General features: G+C 36.9%; 2 protein-coding genes and 1 pseudogene across 2 annotated transcripts; 1 reads left to right on the top strand and 2 right to left on the bottom strand.

Annotated features, from left to right (window-relative positions):
• Positions 1–572: 572 nt before the first annotated feature.
• Positions 573–6,000, bottom strand: LOC107716035 (caspase-3-like). Its single transcript, XM_016522353.1, has 7 exons — positions 5,663–6,000; positions 4,733–4,778; positions 4,139–4,275; positions 3,918–4,046; positions 3,664–3,839; positions 1,355–1,469; positions 573–1,254 (listed from the first exon to the last, which is right to left on the bottom strand). Exons 2-7 carry the CDS (start codon positions 4,771–4,773, stop codon positions 1,025–1,027), a joined length of 828 nt encoding a protein of 275 aa, XP_016377839.1. The 5' UTR covers positions 4,774–4,778; positions 5,663–6,000; the 3' UTR covers positions 573–1,024.
• A 3,514-nt stretch (positions 6,001–9,514) lies between these two features.
• On the bottom strand, positions 9,515–14,325 carry LOC107716036 (caspase-3-like). The gene is made up of 6 exons (XM_016522354.1): positions 14,247–14,325; positions 13,111–13,247; positions 11,324–11,452; positions 11,058–11,233; positions 10,347–10,461; positions 9,515–10,246 (listed from the first exon to the last, which is right to left on the bottom strand). The coding sequence occupies exons 1-6, from the start codon at positions 14,306–14,308 to the stop codon at positions 10,017–10,019; spliced, it is 849 nt and encodes a 282-aa protein (XP_016377840.1). The 5' UTR covers positions 14,309–14,325; the 3' UTR covers positions 9,515–10,016.
• An 89-nt stretch (positions 14,326–14,414) lies between these two features.
• The window catches only part of LOC107716024 (retinol dehydrogenase 11 pseudogene), a 4,650-nt pseudogene continuing 1,334 nt past the window's right edge, over positions 14,415–17,730 (top strand).

Raw genomic sequence — 17,730 nt, 5'->3', positions numbered from 1 at the left:
ATAAATACTAATTCAAAATATTAATAAAAACTATAATAGCATCTCAACGATCCTAAAGTAACTCTTTGAGAATTTAGACACTTATGAATAGTAGATTTAGACACTTATGAAAATTGCTTTAAATAAAATGTTTTAAAAAGAATTCCTTTAATAGTGTTTATTGCTTCACTTCTTTTAAATAAATCAAATCAATATTTGGTGTGAATAACCTTATGCTGATTTGGTGAGAAACATTTATTATTATCACTATTAATACTGTCGTTGCTTAATATTTTTGTGGAAATCATACATTTTCAGGATTCTTTGATAAACATTATGAATGTCTTTACTGTCACATTTGATCACTTTTAACGCATCCTTGCGGAATAAGATGATTCATTACTTTAAAAAAAAGTGTGTGCGTGCGTGTGTGTGTGTGTATATATATATATATATATATATACATATATATACATAGAGAAAGAGAGAGAGAGGGGGTAGTCCTGTATCTTTTTCTGCATTTTGTTCAACTTTAGAGTCTCAACACAAATTACACAAAGCACACAAGCTTAACAGTAAACTAAAATATTTATTTATCATAATACAAATTGTGCTAGTGTTTAACGTTCAGAACTTCCTCTTGTCAAACAATCTTTAATAAATGTAATGCTGATGATAAACCTGAGAACTGTGAATCTCCACACTCACAGATGTCTGCACATGTACAAGACAAAGCAAGCAAGGCACAAATGATGAGTGACAGCCTAAATGTGCATAGAAAAAATCATAAAAGTCCAGCTGTCTGTGTCAAATCCAGTACTGTAACATTTCACACACCAGGATTAAAAAGATACAGAAAATTTCAAATACCCATGATCAGATAATAGTTTTTTAAAATCCAGTGTTTCCCTTAAAATTGCCTTTATATCCCTTCCTGTTTTGGCTGCAGTCTGCAGTGCTTTAAACGGCTACATAATATTTATTAAAATAATGATTTAAAAGTGCTCTTATCCCACTGCAACATAATCAGTAAAATACACATGAATTATTTAAGGAGATAGAGTTCTTTGGTCAGCATAGACACAATACACGGTATCTGTTTCATGCCATCAAACCCTGGAAGATTGGAGCAGGATTTAAAGTCCAGCGCCACCTTGTGGTTGACACGTGTCATGATCTGCATGATCTCTAGTTGCTTGCTGTATTTTGACAGCATCTCACACAGCGAGGAGATGAACCAGGAACCATTAGCAACGTTCCTCCAAGAGTAATAACCTGAGAACAGACAGAAAAGAAGATAGTAAGGGCATTTGTATTTGCGCATTTTCTTATTTGGTTCTCAAGAAAGTTTCTTAGAATACAGAATATTAGTTACCTGGTGCAGTGGAGTAGACATACAAAAAATCTGCCTCAACAGGAATCCTCTGTGTTTCCTCTTCACTTTCACTGTCGCACTCAATGCCAGCATCCAGACCTGAGCCTCGGCAAGCCTGGAGACACACAGGACAAACACACTCAAGCATCTGTGTAAGAAGCTATTTATGTCATATAATTTGCATCTCTGCACGTTAGTGAACAAAGGTCTACTGGCTACTTTAAAAAAGGCAAGAGCTCTTTAATAGGTCTCTGTTTTAACAGGAAATACAAGAAGGAACTGTTCATTTTTAAAGATTTTTGGTGTTTTTTTATTGTTTTTATAGAGATAGGATAGTATGTAGACAGGAAAGTGGGAGAGGGGGGGGGTAGGATGGGATCGGGAAAGGTCCGCGAGCACGGGACCCCCGAAGCGCAACGACGCTGTATGTCAGCGCACTACACACAAGGCTATCGGCGCCAGCGAATTGTTTGTTTTTAAAAGAATAGTTCACACAAAAAATAATATTTCCTTGAAAATTGGCCATCCAAGACGTAGATAAGTTACTCAGCAATGGATCCTCTGCAGTGAATGAGTGCCGTAAGAATCAGGGTTCAAATAGCTGATAAAAACATCACAATAATCCACATGACTTTTTGTGTTGATTACTTGTGGATTATTGTGATGTTTTTATCAGCTGTTTGGACTCATTCTGACGGCACCCATTCACTGCAGAGGATCCTTTGATGAGCAAGTGATGCTAAATTTCAGATTTTGATTCAGATTTTTTAAAAATCTGTTCTGATGAAGAAATAAACTCATCTACATCTTGCATGGCCTGAGGGTAAGTACATTTTTAGTACATTTTCATTTTTGGGTGAAGGGTAATTTTTGTTTTAATAATTATAAAATATCTAATAATTTTTCAAATATATCTTAATAGATAAGAAATAATATATTTAGTTTTTATTAATTGTATAACATCTTGGCAAGCAGAGTGATTTTGACTAAAACTAAAGCCATAAAAATTATTAAAGTTATCTGAAACAAAATAAACATCAAGTGAAATCAAATTTAAAATTAAAGGTGCAATAGGTGATTGTCTTCAGAAATTTTTTTTGTTATGCTGGTTGAAAGTCTCTTCACATCCCGATAGCAATCATTAAGTTAAGTGGTCTAAATGTATTTGTCTGTATTTATATATTCTGTGGAAGGTGTAGGGTCAAGAAATGTTCGTCCAATCAAAACACTCGGTCCGAACGTTTTAATATGCTTTCCTACCTGCCTGTCAACGTATGTATCTGCATACCTCTTTCACGTACGCTGTGCAGACAGAGCGAGAATGCCAGAGAATCAACAACCCGATTTTCCTTCCTGGTATTGTAGTACTTTTAAAGATTTCTCACCGGTGAATGACACATGATGTAGCCCAGCGGTTAATCCAGTCCTCGCGCCAGCTCGTTAGAAGTGAGCTACGTGCATGAACTGTGTTCCGATCGATATGATCCCTACACAGTGTTCATTGCTCCCTCCTCCCTGAGCAGGGGAAATACGTTGATGTTTACTTCACTTCGGAACATGGGCTGGAATTGGGAACCTGATGTAGCCTATTGTAGTAATGTTGTCTCTGGTCTGTGAGTGTAAATGCGTTCAGGGGGCGTGGCTTTGGACAGCGATTGCAGGAAGGGTGGGACATTCGCTTTCAGTGCTATCAGGCTAAAGTTAGCATTTTCCAAGATCTCCTATTGCACCTTTAATTAAGCTAGCTGCCAAGGCAACATTTCTCATTTTCAATTAGTTTAACGTAAAGTAATAAATTAACTAAAATTAAATAAATACAAATAAGTAATAAGCAATGAAAACAACTATATAGATACAGCGGTGGCCAAAATTATTATAGAACACTAGTATTTTCACCAGATAAAAATTGGTTTTAAGTCAGTTATTTATAGGCAGACTGGATGATGATGAGATCAGATCTCTGTGTGGAGCACTGGCTGTTGTCAGACTCCTTGTGCAAACAAAAATCTCACTGGATTATTACAATTAATGGCAAAATGAATGTTTGGAAATGCAAACTGATATTTCCTACTGACACACTACAGCTAAAGATAGAAATAACTGACTTAAAACTATTTTTAGCTGGTGAAAATACTAGTGTTCTACTAATTTTGGCCACCACTGTATATTAAAACAACAAACAAAAACTAATAAAAATGACAAAAGCACACAACAAAAGTACTAAAAATTAGGATGATAAAAGTACATCAATGGTACTAAAATAACAGCATTTTGAACAAGAAAAGACTTTTTATTATTATTCAGCTCACCTGAATGAAGAAAAGCTTGGGTTTCCCCACCAGTGATTTGCAGCAATCTCCTCTGAAGAGCGCAAACAGTTCCTTCAGCTCAATACAGTCATCTGTGCCAAATATCCTTCCATCTTCTCCATGACTCAGCAACACACACGCAAACATGGCTGATTTACTGTGATCTTCCTTAGACACTGAAAATGGAAGAATATATGAGTTTATGACTGATCAATTCAATAACTGTAACCAATCACTATTTAGACTCCTTATACCTTTAGTTAACAAATCTTTCATCTGTGAGACAGTCTGATCATTGCTAATTTTGTATTTGAAGCCCAGCTTTGAGAAGGTCTGCATTGCATTCTTTGCATCCTCGTCTGTCCCATTACGAACTCCCATTCCTGTTCAAAATAAAAAAGGATTAATCCAACAAAAAATATGAGGACATTACTACTAACTAGTTCAACTCATCAGTGTTAGTCCCAGCTCTTACCTGTTTTTTTAAGGAAATTCTTGTTGTTGATGATTACACATTGTCCCAGACTAGGGTAGTTCATATTGTATTGAAAAACATCTGAATGTGGTTTGGCATCCGTCTGATGGACTCCAGCATCTGTGAGATACGAACCCCTGCATGCAAACAAAGAGACTTTTATGATGCATTCATAATTAATGTGGAAATGATTCACAGACACTTCAGGAAGTGGTAATTAAAAAGTGGTTAGTTAGCTGTTACTTTCATTTACTTCACAATGTGATGATTTTCCCTTAAACAACCATGGGTCGCTCTATTTTTTGACTAATTTTGATTATTCACCCACAAATGAAAATTAGCTGAAAATGTATTTCACCCTCAGGCCATCTAAGACGTACATGAGTTTCTTCATCAGAACAGATTTAAAGAAATTTAGCATTACATTACTTGCTCAACAATGGATTCACTGCAGAGAAACCATTAGTGAGCAATTCCAAATCTGTTCAGATTTTTCAGTAAAGTTTTAGTTTTGGGTGAACTATTCCTTTCGTGTGCCTGTTGCTTGTAATAAAATTTCTGTAATTGATCCATTTTCATTTAAATCACACATACTCTTTGGCATTCACTTGTCTGGCATCCACAGAGTCCGACATGGTCACTAAAGGGAAACGAAAGAAACAGATCTACTGTAATCTATAATGCTTCACATTTCCAGCTATTTTAATACATTTTATAGACTATATCTCAGATGAACACATTCTCTAGCAATTCCAAGTAATATAACATGAGGAAATTATTATTTTTTATTTTGTAAATTTCTATGTAAGTTACTGTAAGTGCTATTTCCCTTTTCCCTGATTTTACTACAACTAGTCATAAAAAAAATGACTTACACAATACTTTAGGATGACTACTGTATTCTTGTTAGGAAATTACCTAGACATTCAATATGTGTTTTCAAACACACTTCCCATAAAGCTTGTCCTTTTAAAACAACAGGTGTAACAAGTTCATATAAAGATAACTTGATTGCTTCTTTCTTAGTCTAGATGTTTAACATCCATAATGATCACAAATATATGGATTTACAAAGATCTAACAGTTTGATAACTGAAGGCTGGGCCTCTCACATGTGTCAATTGCTTGAAGATTGCAGTATTCTAGAAAGTAGATCAGTCTATCTTTACTGGGACAAGCCCGTGACAGCACATTATGAAAGAAGACTTGTTATGAAGAGTTATGGTAACTTTGTTTTGTGAATTTTAGTCTATCACAACCACCTAAATGAGACAAACCTAATTTTTACCAGTTACTTCCCAGAAATTTCCAAAAACAACACACATACTCAATTGATTATCTTTAGTGGCATTTACAGTCACATCTGACATTTTAATCTAAATCCATTTGCCATTAAAACACTCAATCACGTTCAGAACTAAATAATTCGTTTTTTAAAAGCACATTTCTTTCTGACACTAAAAAAAACAAATTAAGTTGATGCAATTAAGGTGATCAGTAGTGTGAATAAGGTAAATAACTTACAGTTGTGTTGTCAGGTGTTTTCCTTCTGAAAGAGAAATGACATACAAGTGGTTTTGATGATCCGGAAAGTTCTTTAACCACTCGTAGTAACGTTACAACCCCAAAGGAGGTTTCTCTTTAGCAGGGAGGGAGCGGAGAACGTAGGATACTAAGACCAATTTTTGACTGCAAATATTAATGAAGTAATATTTTTAACGTCCTTTCAATAGCGAAATCCTACTAATAAATATTATTTGAGATTACGTTGCGTTTTTACCTTCTGGTCACGAAGGCTTATTAATACTGAGAACCAAGCATTAAACATAAACAGTTCCGTGAGACTGGCTCCACCCACGAAAAACCCATGAAGTTTGGTTCTGCGCATGCGCAGTAAACACAGCGGTCTCTAATACCAAAAGTGCATTATTATAAAAGTCATTACGAAAGTCATTATTATAAGGGTTGTAACTGTTGAGCTTTATCTAAACAAAATCTAAACTTACGTATTCTGCTCGAACAAAACATGCTGATTGGCTGATTCTGCGTTCATGTTTGTACATTTTTTTTTTTTTTTACATGAACCTTCAGAAATCTAATTTGCTAATTTGGTGTTCAAGAATTAAGGCTAATTGATGAAGAAGAAAATCGTGTTGTTTCTGTTCTAATAGCCCTGGATGCTTTTCTTGGTTTTTCCCATTTCTTGTTCTAAACAAAATCTAAACTTACGTATTCTGCTCGAACAAAACATGCTGATTGGCTGATTCTGCGTTCATGTTTGTACATTTTTTTTTTTTTTACATGAACCTTCAGAAATCTAATTTGCTAATTTGGTGTTCAAGAATTAAGGCTAATTGATGAAGAAGAAAATCGTGTTGTTTCTGTTCTAATAGCCCTGGATGCTTTTCTTGGTTTTTACATATCATTTCTTGTCTTCATTCTTTGCTCAACTCAAAGGAAATTAAACAAAGCACACAAGCTTAATAGCTAAGTAAAATGTTTTTTTTCCCCCATACAAATTTGTGCTAGTGTTTATGTTTTCAGAACTTCCTCTTTATTGCATTCTGATGATAAACCGGAGAACTGTGAACCTTCAGACTCACACCAGCACCTAGACATGCAGGCTAAGCAGGGGCACATTAATGCACGGGCTTCAAGGGGCTGAACTGAAGCCCAGGGGCCTACACTGGAAAGGGGGCCCACTGGCTGCAGGGAAATTATATTTTTTTAATAATTATATATATATGTGAGTTTGCAGCAGTGACAACAGAGTTCTGTAAACAAACTCACATTCATTTTTAGCGATGCCCTGGTTTTAGTAGCCTATAGTGAATGGCTCAGTTTAGGTTCCCCCCACGCAGTTTGTATAGCTAGGTAGTGATGCAAAGTCCGATTCATTTTGGACAGATCGGCTCATTGAACCGGTTCAAAAAGCCGATTCATCGGTTCCTGGCGTCATCAAGCAATAACGTCTCTACGCATTTCTTTTCTAACAACTATTGCAATGTTGTATCAATGAAAATTTCAAATAAGTCATTTGTGTCAACACATATTGAAACATTCAAAAAAAATAAAGTTATTTGTGTGAAAGCATATTGCTGATTATTGCCATATAATTCACTTAAGTTAATGGTGTTTGTGGTCACAGTTTCATTCGCGGATCCTCAGATACGACTGACTGAGCAATATTGACTAGCATACAACTTGGATAAGATTCCTAAAAGTTTCGCCCCTACAGCACACATAGACATTGATGCACAAACGCGGATATGTTCTACATGTCTACAGTATAAAGAATGAATAAACCAGTCTTATAAACTCCTTGATTTCGCTTAAGCATCTTTAAATATAATATGTATGCACAATAAACTATTGTAAAATTTATTTACATCACTCGACAGAAAGGTTTTTGCAGGTTTTAATAAAATGTAAATTAATAACAGTCATAATAAGCATATTTCCAGTATGTGCCTCAGGCTTGCACAGTATCGTCAACTCACTCATCAGAATCTTCTGTAATCCTCAGCAAACTTGGCCACGGCTCATTCGGTTCTTGTTGAGTCATCGGTAATCCTCGGCAAACGTCGGTTCTTTTTTAGTTGGACGTGCTACTTCGGCTGTGTGTCCTGCGTCATCAACCCGGAACTAAAGTTCGATTCATTTTGATTTGTGAACCGGCTCAACCGGTTACTTCCTGAGAACCGGCTCAAAAGAACGATTCGTTCAAGAATCGAACATCACTAGTGCTAAGGCCTCCCAGTGTCTTTAAACCAGTTTTTGTGTCATGTGTTTTGTTGGAGTTCTAATTCTGTTTCTCCTGTGCTTTAGACCTCACTCCACCTGCATTCTGCCTGCCACACCTAATCAACAAACTAGTCTCTCTAGTTGCATACCTCTGGCCTGTTTAGTTTCCTGCACACCTCAGACAACAATCTTCAACAGCAAATGAGAGATGGATTGTGTTGCTTGACTTTATTAGGATCTGTCATTCAGACTTTTCTTATCACTGCTATGCTGATGACACTCAACTCTACTTCTCATTCCAACCAGATGATCCGAAGACATTTCTGGCTGGATGAAGGATTATCACCTTCAACTCAACCTTGCTAAGACAGAACTGATCGTGGTCTCAGCCAACCTAGCACTTCATCACAACTTCTCTATACAGCTAGGTTTGTCAACCATAACTCCTTCCAGGACAGCCAGGAACCTTGGAGTTGTGATTGATGATCAGTTAAGCTTCAGACCATATTGCTACAACAGCACAGTCCTGCAGATTTGCCCTATACAACATTAGGAAGATCAGACCCTTCCTATCAGAGCAGGCCACACAAATCCTTGTCCAAGCTCTTGTTCTCTCCAGATTGGACTATTGCAATGCTCTATTAGTGGGGCTTCCAGCATGCATCAGACCTCTGCAGCTGATCCACAAGGTAGCAGCTTCAACGAGCTGAACAAAGCCCACATCACACCTCTCTTCATCAGACTGCACTGGTTGCCAATAGCTGCTCGCATCAAATTCAAGGTACTGATGTTTGCCTATAAGACAACCACTGGCTCTGCACCAATATTCCTAAACTCACTAGCTCAGACTTATGCGCCCTCCAGAAGCTTGCATTCTGCATCGCCTTGTGGTGCCATCCCAAAGAAACACAAAATCACTCTCACAGACGTTTTCCTGGACTGTTCCCAGCTGGTGGAATGGCCTGCCTATCTCAATTCGATCAATTCGATGAGTCTTTAGCAATGTTTGGTTACAACATGCAGTATCTTGGCCATGTTAAACCTTTGCTGCTTTTGACACCATATGCCATTCTGTTCTGTTGGACAGGCTGCATAATTGGCTGTCTTTCCAGTTGTTTCCAGTCTTATTTAACCAATTGTGCCCAGTTTGTTAGCTTGGGTAATCATAAATCCGATACCGTGCCTGTTCGACAGGGAGTTTCTCAGGGTTCAGTGTTGGGCCTAATTTTAATTCTGGAGGAACAATTCCACAACGGTGATAAATTCACAGTTTAAACCATGTGAGGACAGAATGATGCAAGACAGTTCTTAATAACTGAACGGGGAAGTGGTTCTAATATACTGGTAGTTGAATTCAAAGACTTAACTGTACTTACAATAAAGTAAATTCCAACCATTTCAAAGTTCGGAAAAGTAGTGATTGGAGGATTTAAAGGCTGAATATCAACTATTTCAACCAGGGTGATAGAGATTAAAGAACTGTTAAGAAACGTATTACACTGATCAACAGAGGAGTGAACAATGTCCTTAGCTGGTTTAAGAAATTTATTAACAGTCCTAGGGCCAGATTTACTAAACAGGGCAAATTAACGTTAGAGCACAATTCCATAAAAGCGAAAAATAACTCAATACGCAAAAATAACTGTGTCCATGTCTTTTCAGCGCTGGCACAAGCTGTTAGTAAATCTGGCCCTTAAACAGAGACTTAACAGAGATAGTGGTGGGAAGTCCATATGCCTGATATTACAAAATGTAATGCTACGTTCAGACAAAGATCGGGAAAACATAACATTAATTTCATAGGTAACAAACCTATAGTCACTTAAACTCATGTCAATACTTTCCACAGATCGAATACCAGCTCCAGCAGAACAAACCACAATCAATGTGTGACCCAGCTTAAAGATCATAAAAGAAATATATGTGTCAAATTCAGCACTGTAAACATACCACACACCAGTATGAAAAAATACAGATAATTTCATATATTAATGATTAATTATACATTTTCTTTATATCCCTACCCGTTTTGACTGCAGTCTACAGTGCTTTAAATGGCTACATAGTATTGTTTTTTGTATGATTTAAAAGTATTTGTATCCCACTGCAACATAATCAGTAAAATACACATGAATTATTTAGGGAAATGGAGTTCTTTGGTTAGCATATACACAATACACGGTATCTGTTTTATGCCATCAAACCGTGAAAATATGGAGGAGGATTTAAAGTCCAGCGCCACCTTGTGGTTGACACGTGTCATGATCTGCATGATCTCCAGTTGCCTGCCGTATTTTGACAGCATCTCACACAATGAGATGATGAACCAGGAACCATTATCAACGTTCCTCCAGGAAAAGTAACCTGAGGACAGACAGCAAACAAGATGATTAAAGCAAGTTAATCAGCATATTTTCTATAATTTGGTTCTCAAGAAAGTTTCTTAGAACAGAATATTAGTTACCTGGTGCAGTGGAGTAGACATACAAAAAATCTGCCTCAACAGGAATTTTCTGTGTTTCCTCTTCACTTTCATAGTCGGACTCAATGCCAGCATCCAGACCTGAGCCTCGGCAAGCCTGCATGTAGACACACAGGACAAGCACACTCAAGCATTTGTTTAAGAGCAACTAAAACTATTAATTTAAACACGCACATTTAAAATTGGCCTTGAAAACATTCATTATGGTTTTGGGGCAGTCTGGAAGCTATAGGCTATATGATGTATAATTTGCATCTCTGCATATTAGTAAACAAAAGGCTCTACTTCAAAATTAACCACTAAAAACTAAACAGTATAAAATAAACAGTATGCGAGTGTGTGAATGTTTTTTTTTTCAGTAGCCCTGGATCTTGTTTTTCTGAAATTCAGTAGCCCTGGATGGTGCATTTTCTGAAATTGTTCAAAAACAAAGTATAATCAAATAACCTTGCAAGCTGCTCTTGCCCTGAGACTGGCAAGAGAGCTTCCAAATCCTCAATACTCATCTTGCTGAAGCTGTCTGCTGCTTTTAATACCAACACTATATTCTATTCTATTTGTTTTCATATTAATCCTTGCTATGTGTACTGTGCTAGACTAACTGATACTACTGATATGATAATAGTATATCAATGGTACTAAAAGAACAGCTTTTTGAACACGAAAATACTTTTTTATTATCAATCAGCTCACCTGAATGAAGAAAATCTTGGGTTTCCCCACCAGTGATTTGCAGCAATCTCCTCTGAAGAGCGCAAACAGTTCCTTCAGCTCAATACAGTCATCTGTGCCAAATATCCTTCCATCATCTCCATGACTCAGCAACACACATGCAAACATGGCTGATTTACTGTGATCTTCCTTAGACACTGAGGATGGAAGAGTATATGAGTTTATGACTGATCAATTCAATAACTGAAACCAATCACTATTCAGGCTCGGTCAGCATCTCGCCATACCTTCAGTTAACAAATATCTAATCTGTGAGACAGTCTGATCTCTGCAAATTTTGATTTTGAAGCCCAGATTTGAGAAAGTGTCTTTCACATTCTCTTCATCTTTTTCTGTCCCATTACGAACTTTCAATCCTGTTAAAAAAAAAAGGCTTAGTCCAACAAGAACATACATCTAAACTAACTTGTTTAACTCGTCAGTGTTAGTTCTTACCTGTATTTCTCTGGAAATTCTTGTTGTTGATGATGACACATTGTCCCAGGCTAGGGTAGTTCATATTGTATTGAAAAACATCTGAATGTGGTTTGGCATCCGTCTGATCGACTCCAGCATCTGTGAGATACGAACCCCTGTGCAAACAAAGAGATTTTTATGATACATTCATAATTAATGTGGAAATGATCTTCAGGAAGTGGTCATTTAGGTGGTGGTTAGTTAAGGCAAGTTTGTTGTGATTGGAAAAACTTGTAAAAATCTGGTAATGAGTGATCCTCAGCTGTTTAGTGTATGGTTAGTTTTTCCTCTGTGACAAAGTCAGTAAGTGTATGATGCCCAGTGTTTTAAAAGTGTGTTCAGAGAAATCAACCTTACTTGTAGCGGTCTCTTATATATCTTAAACAGCATAGTAAGAATACTGACAATTTCCTCACCAACAAAATACTCTTGTAAATGGATGCTGTCAGAATGAGAATCCAAAATAACTGATAAAAACATCACAATAATCCACTTGTAATCCATACGACTCAAGTCCATCAACTAACATCTTGTGAAGCAAAAAGTTGTGCGTATGTATGATACAATCCATCATTGTTCTTTTATTTTTTACTTTGCTTCTAGCTGGCTTAGGAATTTAGGAATTTGTGTTATGCATTTACCCAGAAGTACAGTATACTGTATACTGTATATATATATATATAGCAGGGGTGGCGAGCTTCAACCCTAATCAAACACACCTGAACAAGCTAATTAAGGCCTGAAGGGTTACTAGGAAGCTACAGACAGGTGAGTTTTTATTAGGGTTGGAGCTGAGCTCTGCAGGACTGCGGCTCTCCAGGACCGGAGTTCGCCATCCCTGGTATATAGTTAAATTTTCCTCAAAGCTCTTCTCTTTAAAACAACAGGTGTAACAAGTTCCTCTAAAGAGCCAAAAGATAATTTATTAACTTCTTTGATGTTCAAAAGCCATAATGATCACATACATCCTGATTTTACAAACATCTAAGCGCTTGTTTACTGAAGGCCTCTCACTTTTGGTCTATTGCAGAATATATATATAAAAAAAGCAGGTCAGTTTCACTTTACTGGGGCAAGCTCATGACAGCACATTATGAAAGAAAAGAATTATGAGTTTTGTTACTCGTCTTTACTTTCATATTACAAATTTTAGTCTATCTCAGCCAGCAGGAAAAAAAAAACAAGACAAAACCTAATTTTATCCTGTTACTTCACAGATATTTCCACAATAACACACAGGTTCCTTATTGATTCTCTTCAGTGGCATTTACACACATTTACATTTAACACATTGTTATCTAAATCCATTTGTTCAGAACTAAATGAATTAATAAAAGCACATGTCTTTCTGATCAGTAAAAAAGCAAAGGTAAAGATGCAATTAAGGTAATCAGTAATGTGAATAAAGTAAGTAACTTACAACTGTGGTGTCGTCAGATGTTTCTTTCTGGAAGAGAAATGAAACAAGTAGTTCTGATGAACTGGGAGGTTGTTTAAATACTCGTGGAACGAGGGGCACATTCAAGCTCAAACCGGTATCGTCAGTGTTAGTTCTTACCTGTATTTCTCTGGAAATTCTTGTTGTTGATGATGACACATTGTCCCAGGCTAGGGTAGTTCATATTGTATTGAAAAACATCTGAATGTGGTTTGGCATCCGTCTGATCGACTCCAGCATCTGTGAGATACGAACCCCTGTGCAAACAAAGATATTTTTATGATACATTCATAATTAATGTGGAAATGATCTTCAGGAAGTGGTCATTTAGGGGGTGGTTAGTTAAAGCAAGTTTCTGTGTGAGTTTGTTGTGACTGGAGAAACTTTAAAAATCTGGTAATGAGTGATACTCAGCTGTTTAGTGTATTGTTAGTTTTTCCTCTTGTGACAAAGTCAGTAAGTGTATGATGCCCAGTGTTTTAAAAGTGTGTTCAGAGAAATCAACCTTACTTGTAGCGGTCTTTTATATATCTTAAACAGCATAGTAAGAATACTGACAATTTCCTCACTAACAAATACTCTTGTGAATGGGTGCTGTCAGAATGAGAGTCCAAAATAACTGATAAAAACATCACAATAATCCACTTGTAATCCATATGACTCAAGTCCATCAACTAACATCTTGTGAAGCAAAAAGTTGTGCGTATATGTATGATACAATCCATCATTGTTTTTTTATTTTTTATTTTTTACTTTGCTTCTAGCTAAAATATGAGTCCATAATGGATCCGCAACCTATAAAGTCCATCCCATGTTGTCCTCTCACATCAAAATCCACCCACACATTTGTTTAAAATTGGACTGTTTTGTAAATGTTGCATGATCTGTGCATATTTTCTCTCCTGATTCAGACAAAATTACTTTTCATTAGAGAAAGCACTATTATGGATGAAGTAAACAATGGTTTCATGGATTAGTTTCTTACAAACACGCTTTTCACCTCACAAGTTATTATTTGATGGACTGGAGTTGTGTGGATTACTTGTGGATTATTGTGATTTGTGATTGTTTTTATCAGCTGTTTTGACTCTCATTCTGACGGCACCCATTCACTGCAGAGGATCCCTTGCTGAACAAGTGATGTAATGCCAAATTACTCAATTTCTCCAAACAAACTCTATATCTTGGATGACATGAGGGTGAGTAAATTTTCATTTTTGGGTGAAATAATTAATTTTCATCAAAATCACACATACTGTTTGGCATTCACTTGTCTGCCATCCACAGTGTCTTCACCCCTGGGTCCTCTGTCTGACATGGTCACTAAAGGGAAACACAGACACACACACACACACAAAAGATCTTATCATAAATAATTATTATTCTGATACATAATGACTCACAGTTGCTTAGGAATTTGTGTTATGCATTTACCCAGAAGTACAGTATACTGTATGCTATATATATATAGCAGCGGTGGCGAGCTTCAACCCTAATCAAACACACCTGAACAAGCTAATCAAGGCCTGAAGTGTTACTAGGAAGCTACAGTCTAATAAAACGCACAACATATTAAAGCGTCTTTGGTGTTTCCATATTTTCTACGAAACAAAACCGGAAATCGAGGGGTTATGACGTCATTGGCAGGCGACACAATGACACTATGGACACGGTCCATGTTACTATTTAAAATTGCTTATTTCTCTGGATTTAAACATTCTTCAAAACATTTGGGATAATGCAAGTACACAAGTCAGTAAAATATATAACACTGTTATAATGGTTTTTGGCTATTTTAATAAAAAAATCTTACATATTGTGCCTTTAATTAGTATTTATATAATTATTATTACTTCAATCTTACTCTGAAAGTTTCCACAACAGCATGCTGAGAAAAGCTGCTGAAAATTTAGCTTTGCATCACATGAATTAATTACATTTTGCAATATATTACAACAGAAAAAATATATTTTAAATTGTAATAATATTAATGCTTTACTGTATTTTTGAGCATAAGAGACTTCTTTCAAAAGCATTTAAAAATCCTATTCCAAATTTTGACTGGAAGTGTAAGCTGTGGTTTGTGATACCATGACTGATACCTGTTTGTTGTGTTGTTAAGCACTGGCCGCTCCAGGACGCACTGAAGATGGCCTCGGGATGATCTTCGGTGTCAATCACATCGGTCCATTCCTGTTGACCAATCTTCTGTTGGAGCGTCTCAAGGAGTGTGCGCCAAGCAGGGTGGTCAACGTGTCGTCTTGTGGTCATGATCTGGGCACTATTGATTTCAACTGCATCAACACACACAAGAAGCTCGCTCTGGGATCGTCTGACGTCGATTTATTCAGGGCCTACGCCCACAGCAAGCTCTGTAATGTGCTCTTCACCCATGAACTGGCCAAGAGACTGGAGGGAACCAACGTCACATGCTACAGTCTCCATCCAGGTTAGTGATCAATGAGAGTTTGCAATATGTGAGTATTATTTGCCAAAAACTATTCATAAATGTAAAACAAACATGTAATGCTTAAAGGGGTCAAGACATGAGAAATCAAATTTGCCTTAATCTTTTGGTATATAAGAGGTCTTTGTACCATTAAAAGATCCTTTAAGTTTCATAGCTTAAAACATCCTCCTCATTATAAACAAAGCATTTATTTAATCAAGCTCCAAAAATGGCTCGTTTTGGATCTGAGGTGCAAGATAATGTCAACCGGGCACAAACATTTGCATAAACACTGCCTCCAGAGCAAGACATTGACGAATAGTCATCTTCTCACAATAGGCCCCGCCCACTGGTCTTCACTCGCTTAACGGCTGACACTTGATCACGCTGAATGCGAGTGTTGCGTCGTGTCAAAAGCAAATAGAAATTACAATCACTGTCGCTATCTTGTCTACACTGGATACAGTATAGAGATGCTCATTCACTTTCTGACACAGTCCACATGCTCGATTCTGTCGTCAGGACAAATGGAGTGAAAGAACATTCGCTTTGACGCATTTGGTTTAAACAGCTCGTTTGCATCTTTGTACAGATATCAGAAGGATCCCAGCATAAGGAACAAGCGGATGGTTTATTTTGAATGGCATCCCAGATCGTGTTAGAGGATTGTTTGGAGTATTTTGTTTTGTAAATGAGGTACAGTGTCATGGAGAGTTCACAAAGAAACATTTGTTGAAAGATGAAGTGGTACACACGATCTGACTGCTGCTGCATCACTAACCGTTAGTAAATGTTTTCTTACTTCTTTGTCCAGAAATTACCATTTTTTTAAATCATGTTGTCAAAACAGTCACTTGCAATAGCGAGGGGGTGTTCATACTGTTTCCTGTGCAATGACCTTAGCCAATCATAACAGTGGCCGATTCCTGACAAGCCTTAAAGGACATGCACCTTAACACAGGTCATTTTAGACAGAGGGTCAGAATGAGGGTTGAAAATAATAATTTTTCCATGTATTTGCTTTTTTTTGTGCAAAAACTTTATTAACATTATAAGTACACCTCAAAGAACATATTTTAAAAAATCCATGTCATGACTCCTTTAATAGCAGTGCAACAAAGGTTCTTCAGTGATTCTTTGCAGAAACATTAGCTATGAGATATTATTACCACAAAAGTTACCACAAATCACAAGTTTTCTGCAAGTTTTATGAAGGAAAATGTAAGTCCTTTTCAACTGAAGAAAATTTAAGGAATAAATTAAAGTGTATACAAACACAATACGTCAGTATGTTCTCTTAATGCAAATGTCAAGGGAGAACACAAGGAGTATTAGCAGCACTTCATAGTTAGAAAATACAACTTCCAACCTATCTCCATTACTAATTAATTATACACATAAAATAACTTAAAGGGGTCATAGGATGCTACATGCACTTTTACAAGTTGTTTGAACTGAAATGTGTGTTGACAGTGTGTGTACACAACCACCCTATAATGATAAAAACCCCCCCAGTGTTTTTTTTTAATCTACTAAAATCTTTACCCCTTTCTCAAATCGAGCCGATCTCAGATGCCTGTCTGTGTGACGTCACAAAGACAGGCCCCTCCCACGATAGTTTGATTGACAGTAGCGTTTCAGCACAGACTGGACTGGCGTCTTACCTTAGACCCGCCCAGAGTGAGCTGTCATCGGTCCGCTAGTAGTGTTTCACCGCCGGAGCAGATGTAGACAAGAATGACTCCTAAGCGATTGAGGTATTTTGTTGTTGGATGTAATAATGAACTGAACTTAGCAGTAGTAATTTACTCCCGACATATGAGCCGCTGAAGACGCAGTGGATTACGTTTGTTTTTGAAGGGAATACGCCCTCGATCTACATAAATGCGTCTATGTTCGCGCGAATCATTCAGAAGACGTGAGTATGAGGCTACAGAAGAGACCCTAAAGAATCATATCAACTTGTGGAAAATGGGCATCCGATAACTAGAATATGGAAATAACTTTTACTGTATCTTCTGATCACATTTTACAAAAATGATGTTCTTCCTCATTTTTGTAGTTTTTGAGTTCATTCAAAGTAGATTCAGCAATGACATAAGAAGTCTTGTTTTCTGAGAATTGTATCAACATGAAGTGAATTTATGATAAAACGGGAAATATCAACAGACCGGAAAAAATCAACTTAATTCCCTTAAAGGGGTCATATGATGCGATTTCATTTTTTCCTTTCTCTTTGGAGTGTTACAAGCTCTTGGTGCATAAAGAAGATCTGTAAATTTGCAAAGACT

The sequence above is a fragment of the Sinocyclocheilus rhinocerous genome, unplaced genomic scaffold, assembly GCF_001515625.1.
Source record: "Sinocyclocheilus rhinocerous isolate Xijiao unplaced genomic scaffold, SAMN03320098_v1.1 scaffold720, whole genome shotgun sequence".
Taxonomy (NCBI): Eukaryota; Metazoa; Chordata; class Actinopteri; order Cypriniformes; family Cyprinidae; genus Sinocyclocheilus; species Sinocyclocheilus rhinocerous.
The sequence above is the reverse complement of the archived record's forward strand: the minus strand, read 5'-3'. Positions and strand labels throughout refer to the sequence as shown.